The sequence below is a fragment of the Vulpes lagopus genome, chromosome 3 (genome assembly GCF_018345385.1).
Source record: "Vulpes lagopus strain Blue_001 chromosome 3, ASM1834538v1, whole genome shotgun sequence".
NCBI lineage: Eukaryota > Metazoa > Chordata > Mammalia > Carnivora > Canidae > Vulpes > Vulpes lagopus.
The window spans coordinates 111,371,931-111,385,850 of record NC_054826.1 but is presented as its reverse complement, the minus strand read 5'-3'; the positions used below and the strand labels follow the sequence as shown (position 1 = coordinate 111,385,850).

Here is a 13,920-nt window from a genome sequence, read left to right as displayed (position 1 = left end):
CTCCTGATTCATCCCCTCTCTGACCCACCATGTCAGCACTTCCCTCCGTGTGAGAGTTTCCAGTTTGCCCATCGCATCTGGCTGGATGCTGTGGCTCCCTGCAGGTCGTGAGTCCTGAGCAGCAGACCATCAGGGAGACACCTGCTAGGGTGAGCCCTGCTCTCTGGCTGATGGTGTTTCTTTTAGGAACTTCACGTCCATCTTCCACCCTGATTATGGCAACTGTTACATCTTCAACTGGGGCATGACGGAAAAGGCACTCCCTTCGGCCAACCCTGGAGCTGAGTTTGGTGAGTCTTGGTTCATCCTGGGGCCGGAGCCGTGGGGCTTGGCATCCCCACCAAGTGGGCCTAAAAGACCAAGTGACCACAAGCTGCGGAGGGGGAGGGCCTGGGTTAGGCAGGAGGCGGCACAAGGGGAAGTGGTCATGGTTGGGCTTCTTCTGTGTGAGGGGAGGGGGAGCCGTTCCCTTGTCCATGCAAAATGAACAAAACCTTTTACAAATTTAAAAAACAAAGGAAGGGTTTAAATTGAGCCCAAGTTAGGAGAGCTGCCTGGGATACAGTCTTCACAAGGAGGAGAGTGCCTGGGAAGGGAACGTTTGGAGCAGCATTACATATGTTTTTTACCTAAAGGGTTGCAAATCATCATAATCAGGACATTCTAGAAAGTTACAGACTTTATCTTATATCTAGTATGTGCGAGGCTGTATGGCTTTTACCTTAAGGGAACCAGGGCTTTTTTCTTTTTCTTTTTATGTTTGGAATGCTCCTTTTTGGTTGTTTTAACAAAGTAGATATACAATGTGTGCTGTTGGGGGCAGAAATAGGGCCCATGCTTTGAGGTTTTGACGAAGTCAGTTGACCTTGGTAAATGTTATAGTATCCCTGGGAGCCTAGGAGCAGGGATCACAAATATAAAAAGTTGCACATTTTCTTTATCAGCCTCACAGAACTCCCCTAAACGTCCGGGGTAGGGACCAGTGCTCCCATTTTGCTGATGAGCAAGGTGAGGATTCAGAAGCAGTATAGCTCAGGGATCAGAGCTCAAGCTCCTGTACCTGGGGGGAACTGCGGTTCCACCACTGATCCCCGCCCCCGCCCCTGCCCCCAGGTGATCCTGAGCTCAGGACTGAACATCTTGAAGTCTTGGTTTCCCCGTTCAAAGACAGGTAGCACAGGAGAGCCTATCACATACACCTCCCTGCGTCATTGCGGCATAAGGCAGTCACTCGCCTCGCACGGTGCCTGGCAAAGTAGGAAGTGCTCAGTACATGCAGGATATTCTTTGAAGGCTTAAGTAACTTGCCCAGCAGCACACAGTGGACACTTGGCCGAGCCCACACTCTTAGCCTCATTGCTACGTGGTTCTTAAGTGAGACAGAAAAAGGGTGAAGGAGTAAAGAGAAGCAGGGAAGCAGGAAATGGCTGATGACAGAGGCCACACCGTTGGCCTGTCTCTGGGAAAAGACTCAGGGTGGCCTCAGGATGGCTTTGGCAGCCTGGCTGTGAGCGAAGCACAAGTGGGAGTGATCCTCCCTCCCCTACCCCATCAGCTTCTGACCTCTCGGGCTTCCAGGAGGCAGGTTGTTATTCTCAGGATCAAGGCTGTTGGTCAAGAGGGCATGTGGGTGGGGGGTGCTGACCTCCCTTCACCCAGCCGCATGTCCCTGAGATCACCATGTATCAGAAACATCGGTCAACTCACTTCATGGGGGCAGATGATTAAGACCAAGGAGCTCAGCTGCCTGTGTTAGAACCCCAACCACTCCCCTTCCTTGCTGGGTGACCCAGGACAAGTCCTTTCACCTCTCTGTGTCTCCATTTGCTCCCCGTAAAATCGGGATTATGATAATACCTTTGCTCTTGTGAGCACCAGTGATGTATGGTAAATCACTTGGCCCAGCACTCAGCACCTAGCAAGTGCTTGGTACATGCTAGCCTGTTGTCCTACCCACTCAACACAGCCCTGTGGTGCATCAAATATGCAGTCTAGTCTTTGCCCTCAAGAAGGGAACCATCCAGTGGGGAAAACAGACAGTAAAAGAATCATATAATTGAGGCATGTACTTGGGAGGAAATTTCCAGAGCTAGGAGATCTAGTCTTAGTAATCAGGGAAGGCTTCTGGGGGAAGTGACACTTCGGCTGAGATCCAAAGGAAGAGCAGGGGTTTCTAGGTGAAGGGTGTAGGGTGAAGGCAGGGACATAATTCCAGAGTAAGGGAAGAGCATTCTTGAGGGAACAGCATTTGTGAAGTCCCAGCAGCAAGAAGGAGTTTGAAAGCCAATAGGGATTGAAGGAGGAGAGCAAGGACCCATGTGATCTGAGATAGGGTGGTACAGTGCTGCACCCCCAGACTTACCTGCCATATGGAAAAGAGATTATGGGGCTGGGAAGAGACATAGTAGCTTGAGCTAGGATGGGGGCCTCGGAGAAGGCAAGAAGTCTCAATTTCTCAAGATAGAGCTAGCTTCCTAGGTGGACCCTGGAGGTCGCCTTGGCTGGGTGGGGAGGGGACCTGGACAGGTGGATGGTGGTCTCCCTTCAGCCTTGGGATGCGAATTCAGTAGCCCCTTCCCACAGGCCTGAAGCTGATCCTGGACATAGGCCAGGAAGACTATGTGCCCTTCCTCACGTCCACGGCCGGTGCCCGGCTGATGCTCCATGAGCAGAGATCGTACCCCTTCATCAAAGATGAGGGCATCTATGCCATGTCGGGGACAGAGACATCCATCGGAGTGCTGGTGGTATGGCCGCAGCCCTAGGGGAGTTAAGGGTGGAAGCCCACCTCCCTTGGGGTCTGTTCTTGCCTTGTCTTTTGGCTGGAGCCCCCCCGCCAGGGCAGCCACGCTGGGGGGAAGATGGGCATCCTCTGGCACCTCCCGGGGCCTGTGGCTCTCCATCCCCTTTTGGCATCCCCACCGACCCCCATGCTTGATGGGAGGGAGGTACATTGGAGGCTTCCTAGGGGTGACTGAGACCTCCAGGCAACCTCTCTGGACACAGGACAGGCTGGAGCGCAAGGGGGAGCCCTACAGCCAGTGCACCGTGAATGGCTCCGACGTCCCTGTGCGAAACCTCTACAGTGACTACAACACGACCTACTCGATCCAGGTGGGAAGACAGGGCAGGCCTCAGGACCCTAGGACCATGGTCATCCACATCGACCAGGCCCGAGGCCTCAGGGCTCTGGGGGAGCTGGTCCTGGCAGGGCTGGCTCTACTAGATTTTTGTTGGTGACCACAGGGTGGTTTGGCGGGTTTTGTGGCCTTTGGGGTTACGGAACCAGTCCCATCCCTGGGTGCTCACCAGGGCCCGGGGCTGGCCACTGCTCGTCCCCACCCCTCTGTGCCCTTGGGGATGCCCAGAACACAGGGATCTCACTCGGGTCTCCCTGGAAGAACTCTGGTGTGGGAGAGATGCTGTGCTACGGGGCTCACATGTGTTATGTCATCCTTTGGTCCTTTCTATGCCCCACAAGGGAGTAAGAGCATTTATTAACATACTAGTAATGGCATTTATTTTATATATATATATATCATTTATTTGGTGTAAGTATTAATATACAGAGAGTAGCAGGCTCATCATGTGCTAGGCGGGCACTGTTCTGGGTGCTTTACATACATAGATTTACTTAATCCTCACAATGATGCTAAGATGTAGATAATATTATTAGGAATGAGGAAATCAGGGTGTATAGGCTCCAGTACAAAGGCCTCATCAACTTACCTGGGAAGTCCCTCTTGGTATCCGGCCTCCATCCCTCCTCCTTCCACTGAGAGGCCTGTCCCAAGACCTAATCCCAGTGGAAAGGACAATCTAAAATCTCTGCACAGGTGTTGAATGCAATCACTGGTGTATACTTCTCTCCCAGCCCAGGCTGCCTTTGCAGATAAGGAAACTGAGGCCTCCCTCTGTGCCTGTGGGCCCTGGAAATCCACGCCCCCCACCCGCCTACCCTCCTGCCCACCCTGTCCAGCTGACCTGTGCGCCCCACACCCTGACCCAGCCGGTGTGGCAGCCTTCTATCTGGAGGGGCTTCTGCCTGCAATGGGGAACTTGGGGGAACCTTCCAAGGGATAATGAAGGGATAGACAGACAGGCAGCACAGAGGGAGGCCACAGAGGCATCAAGCAGGCCCAGCCTTATAGAGACCCCATTCCAGAAAAAGCTCAGCTCTTGCTTCATCCAGGGCAGCCACCCCTCTGGCCAGAGACCTTGGGAAAGACCCAGACCCTGGTCGCGTGCTCTGCTTGCATCCCTCACCCCTACCCCCAGCCCCTCCACCAGCCTCTGTCATGGGGCCTGGAGAGGACTCCTCCTTTCCAGGCGAGACAGTGAAGTCTGGAAGAATGCAAGACCCTTGCCCAAAGTCAGAGCTCCCTGTCCGACCCCACTGGCCCCCTCGCCCCAGCTCTGTTCCTCTTGGCTGTGCCCGCAGGGAGGCCATAGGTCTGTTGGGGAGAACAGACCTGTGGGCTGTTCTGGGCTGCGAAGGGAGAAGCCCGCAGCAGATGTGCTGGGCTGCGAGGGGAAAAGCCCGCAGCAGAGCCAGGAGCAGGAGATATCAAGGGTTGGGGCGAGGGGTCCACCACATGCAGAACCTGGGAAACTGGACAAGCAGAGACACATGAGTAACAGCCACTTCCATCCCCAGGCGGCGCCAGGACCCTCTGGCTTAGCCCACAGGTGCGTCACCCTGCTCCACCCACAAGTGACCGCAGGACACATAGTTGGGCTCTGAGTGCACTGGAACCAGGTCGGGGTGACCTGAAACCCCAGCACGAGTAGAGACTCGGGCCACAAAGTCCCCAGGGTGCCATCCCCACTCTTCCTCCCCCTGTCCCCACCAGGGGACATTCTGCTCACTTCCTCTTCCATCAAGGCTGGCAGCCCTGTTAATAAGAACCATCAGAGTGTTGGCTGTAGGATTTGGAACAAGCTGCCCCTCTCCATGTCATGTGCAGAGCCCAGATCTGAAAGGTGGCGGGGCCATCCTCTGATTGCTGGGTCTGGCCTGAGTCCCTCTGCAGGGACCAGGGAATGAGAGGGACAGCGACATCCTGAGGGTGGGAGGGTCAGGCGGTGTAGCTCCTCAGCCGGAGGGACCCCTCCCCTGGCTCCTTGGCTCCCGGGACACCCTCCCCCTGGGGCTGGGTTGGGGACATCACAGTCACATCCGTGCTCTCCCGCCCTCCCACCTCAGGCCTGTATTCGCTCCTGCTTCCAAGACCACATGATCCAGAACTGCAGCTGTGCCCACTACCTATACCCGCTGCCCCATGGGGAGAGATACTGCAACAACCGGGAGTTTCCAGACTGGGGTGAGTCGGGGGCCAGGCAGCTGGCCAGCTGTGCCCCTGCTTGCCCGGGCTCTGACCACAGAGCAGGGGGCAGAGCTGTGTGTCCTCAGCGGGGCCAGGGGTGTGGCCAGGCCTGAGCCTCCATGGCCCGCAGCCCCCCTCCCTCCTGCTTTATGTATGCCACGTAAATGCCTACACACACGTGAGCTGGGTGTGCAGCTGCTGGTGAGGGCACATGTGTGTGTTGACATTTCCTCATGCACACAGGAGAGGGCATCTGTATGTTTGAGTCTTAATGCACAGGAGCACTCGGGACTGCAATGCATTTGTACGTGTGTTCATGCTCGTGTATGGATTGTTTCCAGTGTTTGCATCTGTGTACGCTGGTTCGTGTGCCCACATAGATGTGTGCGTGCATGCACCCACATGGCCACAGCATGCTGTCTGTGTCTTTGTGGGCTCACCGGGTCTCTCCATGGGGTGCTGGGTGGGGAGACTGAAGTGGCCCCCAAGAGTTTGAGGCCCAAAGCCACAGAAGCAGGAGCCCTGGTGTTGTCCAAATGTAATGGATGTTGTCAGAGGCAGAGAGAGGCCCAGCCCCGCTTAAAACCAATGAAATATGCAGCCAAGAGGGGGAGCCTCTCCGTTTCAACCTCCCATCTCTTCATGCACAAGGTGCAGGACCCCAGCACCCGGCCCCCTGGCAGAGGGGAAGCTGCTCACATCCTGCTGGGCTGAGTCTGGGATGTTTGGGGAGAGGCTCCTCCAGGCCAGGCTGGGGTGAAACAGCTGGACATGGAGACAGGGAGGGAAGGGCTGACCCTCTATGGCAGGAGAACTTGGACAGACAGCTCCCCCCCTACCACCAAATCATGGGCCTTGGGGGCCATGGCCAGGAGGGAAGGGGGAACCAGAGGCTCAAAGGGAGAGAGGAAGACCTCTAGAAACCCTCATCTAAGTCTCTCACCCCCACCCCGTCCTGCTCAGCCTATTGTTACTCACACCTGCGCATGAGCGTGGCCCAGAGGGAGACGTGCATCAACATGTGCAAGGAGTCCTGCAAGTAAGTGTGGGTGCAGAGACCTGAGGGGAGGGCATGGTGGGGCAAGGGTGAGGGGTGCAGAGACTCAGGGGGCATCAATAGGCTCCGTGGAGACTCGGAGGGCAGGGGTGGGGGTACAGAGACCAGGGCAGGCAGGGGTGGGAGGCATGGAGACCAGGGGGAGGACACAGAGACTCAGGGGGCAGGGATGGGGGTGCAAAGACTGGGGGACAGGGATAAGGGTGCAGAGACTAGGGGGGCAGGGTGGGGGGCACAGAGACCAGGGGCTAGGAGTGGGGGCATGGAGATTGGGAAGCCTGGGGAAGGGGTGGTGCTGGCAGGGACAGCGACAGCCACGGAGCTGCCTTCTCTCTTCCAGTGACACCCAGTACAAGATGACCATTTCCATGGCCGACTGGCCTTCTGAGGCCTCTGAGGTGAGGCACTGGGGTGGCCTGGCTCCTGGCCACCCATCTTTGGGCTGGGGACAGGTCTGGGCCTAGGTCTGCAGGCTATTGGTCCTTCCACCAGGGTCCCCCAAGGCACTGTGCTGGGGACACAGCAGTGAACGAGAAGGGCACAGTCCTTTGCTCTTAGGGAGCTTGCGTTCTAGTGGGGGAGATAGACAACGTACGGAAATCAGACCATTTCCAAGTGTGATCATGGGAGCAGGTAAAGAGGATGCGTGCGGAGTAACCAGGGGAAAGCGCTTTAGACAGAGGGGTCGGGGAAGACCTCCCTGCAAAGGTGGCATTTGAGTTAAAGCTAGAGTGGCTGAGGCAGCCTGGGCAGAGGAACAGCCCATGCCAGGGCCCCAGGTGGGAAAGAGCCGGTGCAGGATGGCGAGGCCTCTGGGGAAAGCTTCTGGAACCCAGAGAGCTTCCTCCCTGTAACAGCAGCCAGCGTGCACTCTTACCTTCCTCCTCTTGGTGCCAACACATGGTCCCAGGGGGCCATCGGAAGCTTCGGGGCTGTGGTCTGCAGGCCCCTGACCCGCAGCAGGGCCCCTGGTTGGGAGGGGATGCTGCAGGTGCCATAGTTTTCAGCTGCCCTCTTGGATCCTAGGATTGGATTTTCCACGTCCTGTCTCAGGAGCGGGACCAAAGCACCAATATCACCTTGAGCAGGTGAGCCTAGAGTCTGGGTGAGGCTGGGGAAATGCAGAAAATGGGAGGAACCTGAGCCTCAGGGGAGGGGTTGGGATATAGGGCAGCTACTCAGACACCTTCTCAAACTGGTCAGATCCAGGAGGAACCCTGGAAGAGGAGGACTGGGGAATGAGAGAGAAGCCAGCCAATGGAATTCAGGGTCTACCACCTCCCAAAGGAGAGGCTGTTCCTCCATAGGTCACCTGCTCATCCACCCATCCATCCATCCATCCATCCACCCACTCATCCATCCATCCACCCACCCATCCATTCATCCCTCCATTATCCATCCATCCATCTATCCATTTGCTCCTCTACCCACCTATCTATCCTACTCATTCCCCCATCCACCTATCCTTCCAGTCTTCCACCCATCCATCATTCATTCATTCATCCATCTAATCTTTCTCCCATTCATCTATCCAGCCATTCATCCCCCCATCATCCAGTCATCCATTCTTCCATTCATCCATCCACCCACTTATCCTTCACCCATTTCTCCATCTTTTCATCCATCAAACACAAACACAAATTGAGCACAGGAAAGACACAGGTCCATACCCTCAGGAAGCCCCAGTGTAGAGGACAGGAGTACGCCAACAGTGACAAGAGTCTGCAGAAGACCCTTCCTTGGGGAGCACAGCAGGGAAGGAGCTATTTGTCCCCTGATAAAGAGCAAGGCTTTTATCTATGCAGAGCCTACTGAGTACGGGCTGGGGCCCCCTGAGGTGGGAGAGGGGAGCTCAGAGCTGTTCCTTGGGGCCCACAGGAAGGATGCTGGGCAGAGATGCTCTTTGTGGCCCTCCAAGGTCCAGAGGGCCCAGGAGGGGCAGCACTTTGGGTTCTTGCTTGGACCTCACCGGCCCTGGTTGTGGACATGCAAGAAGCCCAGCCAGAGGACTGGGGCAGCCCCTTGGCTGCCTTTCCTGTGAACGTGGGTGCTTGTATATGTGTGTTTGTGTGTCTTGGGGAGGGGGCACCCGCCTTTCTTGCTGCCCCTACAGGAAGGGAGTTGTCAAGCTCAACATCTACTTCCAAGAATTCAACTATCGCACCATTGAGGAGTCAGCAGCCAATAATGTGAGTCTGGGGGCTCCCAACACTTCAACCCTGTTCTGCTGCCCCTCCCCCCTGCATCCTGAGGGTGGGGAGTCCCTAAAGGAGTCCCAACTGGTTTCCCTGTGCTGAGATAGTCACCCCATCCCCCTTCTTGGCCAATAGCCCACCTCACAGGAAGCTATAAGGGGGGGCCTTGGGGCAGGAATGTGCAGCTGACCCCTAACCCCACCAGACTGTCAAACCCCTGCTCCCTACAGATCGTTTGGTTGCTCTCAAACCTGGGTGGCCAGTTTGGCTTCTGGATGGGAGGCTCAGTGCTGTGCCTCATTGAATTTGGAGAGATTCTCATCGACTTTGTGTGGATCACCATCATCAAGCTGGTGGCCTTCGCCAAGAGTCTGCGGCAGAAGCGAGCCCAGGCTCGCTATGCTGGCCCACCGCCCACTGTGGCTGAGCTGGTGGAGGCTCACACCAACTTTGGCTTCCAGCCTGATGTGGCCAGGCCTGGCCCCGATCCTGGGACCTACCCTGATGAGCAGACCCTGCCCATCCCAGGCACCCCACCCCCCAACTATGACTCCCTCCGTCTGCAGCCACTGGATGTCATCGAGTCTGACAGTGAGGGCGATGCCATCTAGACCCAGGGAGCTCAGAACTCAGACCCGAGAAGCTGAGATCATTGCCCAAAGGCTTCCCTTCGGGGTGCTCTCTCTCTAAACAGCCAGGATCTGAGGCCAGAGTCTTGTTTCCCTCTACAGAGAGACCAGCAGCTCCTGGCCAGTCCCAGGTAGAGGGCTCTGTAGGGTCATGGTGCTGGTACAGATGTGGGAAGTGCATACTCCTTTGGTTTCCTGCCCACACCTCCAACCTGACCCAATCCTTGGCCGGGATGTCCGCAGCCAGGCTCCAGAGACCCTAGAATACCCTCACCTGCAGGCTGGCTAGTTTCTTCCCAGTGCCACCACCATCTGCTCCAGGGACAAACAGGCAGACATGCTGTGCTGCCTGTCCCCAGAATCTTTTCTGTCCTGGCCTTGGCTGACCTCTGCGAATGGGTTTGGTAAGGGCAGCAATTGTGGAAAGCAGAAAGAGCATGAGGCCCAGGGGTGCGGTGGGGGAGGGGGGCTGCTACCAGGTGGCATATATTTTGTTCTAGAAAATAAAAGTAGAAAACATGCAGCTGAGCTTTGTTCTTTGTCGGACTGGGCAGCCGGAGTGCCCTGATGCATCTCCAGGGGTGGGACGGCATTCCTACTGGCTTGAAAGCCAGAGCCTGGCCAAGGAAAGGCTTCCAAGCAGGTGATTTTTAAAGTCCCTTTCGAGTTGCCCCCAGAGCAGTAGTCTTAGGACTTAATGCCATCCACCATACTTCTTTGGGTTGCAAGAAAAGAGAGAAAGAGAGTAATACTCAAGATTCTTTCAAGTGAAAGAACCTCAACCAGCTCAAATGATGTCTCCCGGTCACACAGTCTGTCCCAGGCGGGCTCCCCTCACATTGAAAGCCCGTGGGCAAGTCCAAACTCACCCTCTCTCCAGCTCAGCCAACAGCTAGGAGAATACCTCGTTCTCAATTGTCTCAGCAAGGTCTCAGGCTGACTGTCGTCGGTAACTGACTGGGTCACATGCTCATCTCTGAACAATCTGTGACCGGCTGGGTAGGCTGCTTGGGTTGGGCAGACCCTGCCCATACCTGAGGCCAGGTGGTCCCCAGCAGAATCACGTGGTCCTGGACAGTGGGGACATGGCTCCAAGGATTGCCAGATAAAATACAGACCCCAAGGTAAATCTGAATTTCAGATAAACAACAAATTGATTTCTTAGTATAAATACATCCATGTAATATTTGGGACAGGGGTGCCTGGGAGGCTCAGTAGGTTTGGCCTCTGACTCGATTTCTGCTTAGGTCATGATCTCAGGGTGGTGAGATAGAGCCCCATGTGAGGCTCTGTGCTCAGTGTGGGGCCTGCTTCAGATTCTCTCTCCTCCCTCTGCCCCTCCCCCACTCGTGCATGTGCACACACACTTGTTTTCTTGCTGTTTTAATAAAAATGTTTTAAAAATTTAAAAAAAAGATATTTTGGACATATTAAAAATCAAATAAAATCATTTGTTGTTTTTCTGAAATTCAGATTTAACTGAGCGTCCTGTATTTTTAACTCCTCAAGAAGGGAACCCGGATGGCTCTCCAAAGAGAGATCAAGGAGCCATTGCCAAAGAAGAATGAGGTCTGGCACAGCTGACCAGTGCCAGCCCCAGTCATGAGGAGCTCTGTCTTTAGAGCCTGGGCATCAGAGGGCCTAACCCTGCTGGTCCCAAACACCTGTGTCCTTGGCAGGGAAGGCAAATAAGCAGGCCTCCCATTAAGTGCCCACAGTGGCACCTGTGGGGGAAGGTGGTGCCACAGACTTGGAGCCACTCCAGCCAAAGGCAGCACTGCGAGCGACGGTGTGGGGAGGGCCTGGAGGAAGAGGGTTTCCCAGCTTGGGGCCAGGCGGGTCTGCAGGCTGGAGGCCAGCTCTTGGTGGTTACCACGCTGACTCCCATGACTACTACTTTTATATGAGTGATAGTTGTCATCACACTATTATTTGTTGTCATTATCAAACAATGGCAACATTGTATCAGACACTTACCACAGGCAAGGTGCCAGGCCAAGTACTTAGTAGGTCTTTTTCCAATTAATTCTCATGACTGAGAAGTACTGCCATCCCATCTTATGCATACGTAGATGGAGACTCCGAGGGGTGAAGTCGGATGCCCCAGATCGCTCTTCCAGTAAGAGGCGAAGGCAAAATTCCAGCCTCAGCCCCTTGCGGCCAGTATTCATGAGAACACTAGTCCCTTATAGGAGCCCAGAGCTTTCGTATTTGCAGTCTCATCTGACGCTGTGGGGCAGGCAAAGCAATGATTATTATTGAGCTCCCTTTGCCAGCTCTTCGGTCACACTAATTCAAGCTGACTTAAACTAAGAAAAGGGAATCCATTGGTCCTTGTAATAAGAGTCGAAGGATTTCATGTATGGCTTTATCCAGGGGTTCACCTAGATATGGTGATTTCTCCACCTCCCGGCTTTCTTTTCTTCCACGTTGCTGTCCCCCTCAAATAAGTTCTCTCCTGTGTTGCTCTTCCCTGCACCGTTCCAGGCTCCATCTCCTCAGCTCAGCAACTAAATAGCAGGAAGGAAGCTCCTCCCTCATAGTGTCCCAGCAAAAGCCCCAAGAATGAGGGTCACTGAATCAGCCTGGGCCACATAGTCATCCTGAACTCTAAGAGCTTCTGGTCAGAGGCATTTTGAAGCAGGAGTGGGAAGGGTACTCCCTGCTGCCAGAGCTGTGTGTGGATGTGTGAGACCGGTTCCAGGCCAACAGTAGGCATCGGCTGCCCTCCCTGCTCTCAGGGGAACATTGCAGAGCATGTGAAGCTCTCTGAAAGCAGGCTCCGAGTCAGACAGATATGGAGAAGAGCTCTGTCCTGTTCCGACCGTAGGGCCATCAGGGCCTTTTAGCACTGAAGAACCAAGCTTGAGGGGCTAACTGCCCAGAAAAAAAAGCATTCTGTAACTCCCATGTCTTACCCCCAAAAGGGAAGGTAGGTTACAGACGCTGGAGACTATGAAATGAACATTTACCGTACACTTCCTATGTGCTTACCCCCACCGTACCTCACTGGCTCTTCAAGTAACGCTGGTTAGGTATCATTGTGGCTTCTATTTATCACAAAAGGAAACGAGGCTCAGAGAAGTGAAGTGACTTCCTCAAGGTCACACAGCTAGGAGGTGGTGAAGCCAGGAGGTTTCCACTTTCCATAGCACATTCTGTCTTCCTGGTTTCCGGCTCTCACTTCTTTAAGGCAGGAGCCAGGCTTGATCTCTGCCAGGGACAGTCTGTGATCTACCACATGAGAAACCAAAATATTTTTCTTGGTGCGGGTTCTTTCAGGGCCAGCAAAACTGATTCCTGGGATGTGGGGACAGAACATTTGGGAACCCCTGGATGCCAGAGCCAGCGTGGCAGTGGTGTGTCAGCAGCCTGCAGGGGCTGGTTCACGGGAGTCTGTGGGTCCCGTGGTCAGGAGTACAGGTGCTGGGGGCACCCCAGTGACTTCAGGCAAGCCCTATAAACCTCCCACACCTCAGTTCCTTTGTGTGTGAGCTGGGGCTAATATTCCCTGAGGCTGCAGAGGCGTCAGAGAGAGAGAGAGAGAGAAAGAGAAGTAAAGTTTACACAGAAGCAGAAACACACTACACATCAATTCCAATAAAGGACCCCACAGACAGGGTGGCGTCCGCTGTCTCCCTTGCTAACAGAAACCCAGCTTGTTCACGGCACCAGTGCTCCCAGCCCAAATCATCAATCCTGCTTGGTTCCAGCCAGGGTTTCCGTGGCAGAGGAGAGTCTGGTCCTCGGGCAACCTTTCTGGCTGTCACAGCTGGGGAGGGCCACCAGCACCTAGTGGACAGAGCTCAGGGATGCTGCTGAACATCCTAGGACACATAGGGCAGCCTCACAACAAAAAGCCACCATTCCCAAGACGACAGAAGCAACAGGAGCGCAGAGACTGAGAACCCTGGCCAGAGGCAGTCCTGTTCCCCTCGCTCCCAGCCTCGCTGGCAGGCAGGAGGATGTCTGGTGATCAAGAACCGGCCAGGGAGATGGAGGAGAAAGCCATGGAGGCCGCTAGGAAGGCCTTTGCCTCCAGGGTGGAAGGGACAGCACCTGCTCTGCCTTCGTCCCCACTAAATGCCATGTGATGTCTGCAGCTGCAGGAGTCGCCCCACTGGGAGAAGGCAGCCAGCACATAAGGAAGAGGTCAGGATTACAGGGAAGCCGGTCCTGGTACCGGACCCCATACAGCCACTGGGTCAGGGCACACGCCTGTGCAGTGGGACTTCTCAATCTTGAAAAAACTCAACTCCTATTTGCTTGAGTCACTCAAATTATATTATTCTGTTCCCTGTGGCCAATTAAAGCTACTGGCAAAAAAAAAAAAAAAAAAAAATCACATCATCCTGTGAGTTGTAAAACAAGACAAAGTAAAAGCCCAAGTCCTCAACTCGGCCTACAGGTCGGTCTGTGATCTGGCCCCCCACCTCCCCTCTGATGTGACTTCTTACTTCCAAGCCGCTGACCTTTTGGACATGCCCCAGGGCCTGGTAGGCACTGGTCCCTCACTGCCATGCACGGCTCTGATCTGGGGGCTGTCCTCCACCCAGATGCACTTTTTTTCCCTGGCACCACCATCTGACATCTTCTTCTTTGTTGGTTTATCTGGGGATTCTCTCCCTCCTTCCCGACCGGTATCCCGTGTGTAGAGATGGCACATGGGAGGCACCAAATATTCACTGAGCAAAGGGAGAAAAACAGCCTTC

General features: G+C 54.8%; 1 protein-coding gene across 4 annotated transcripts in view; it reads left to right on the top strand.

Annotated features, from left to right (window-relative positions):
• Positions 1-9,729, top strand: part of SCNN1B (sodium channel epithelial 1 subunit beta) — a 58,908-nt gene extending 49,179 nt beyond the window's left edge. For all 4 annotated transcript variants that reach the window (XM_041747978.1, XM_041747980.1, XM_041747977.1 and 1 more), the window contains exons 5-13: positions 187-290; positions 2,584-2,747; positions 3,007-3,114; positions 5,207-5,324; positions 6,291-6,366; positions 6,725-6,782; positions 7,411-7,472; positions 8,498-8,573; positions 8,810-9,729. In XM_041747978.1, coding sequence (XP_041603912.1) covers positions 187-290; positions 2,584-2,747; positions 3,007-3,114; positions 5,207-5,324; positions 6,291-6,366; positions 6,725-6,782; positions 7,411-7,472; positions 8,498-8,573; positions 8,810-9,190 — 1,147 coding nt within the window. In that variant the 3' untranslated portion in view covers positions 9,191-9,729. The remainder of the gene's footprint in view (positions 1-186; positions 291-2,583; positions 2,748-3,006; positions 3,115-5,206; positions 5,325-6,290; positions 6,367-6,724; positions 6,783-7,410; positions 7,473-8,497; positions 8,574-8,809) is intronic.
• Positions 9,730-13,920: the final 4,191 nt, after the last annotated feature.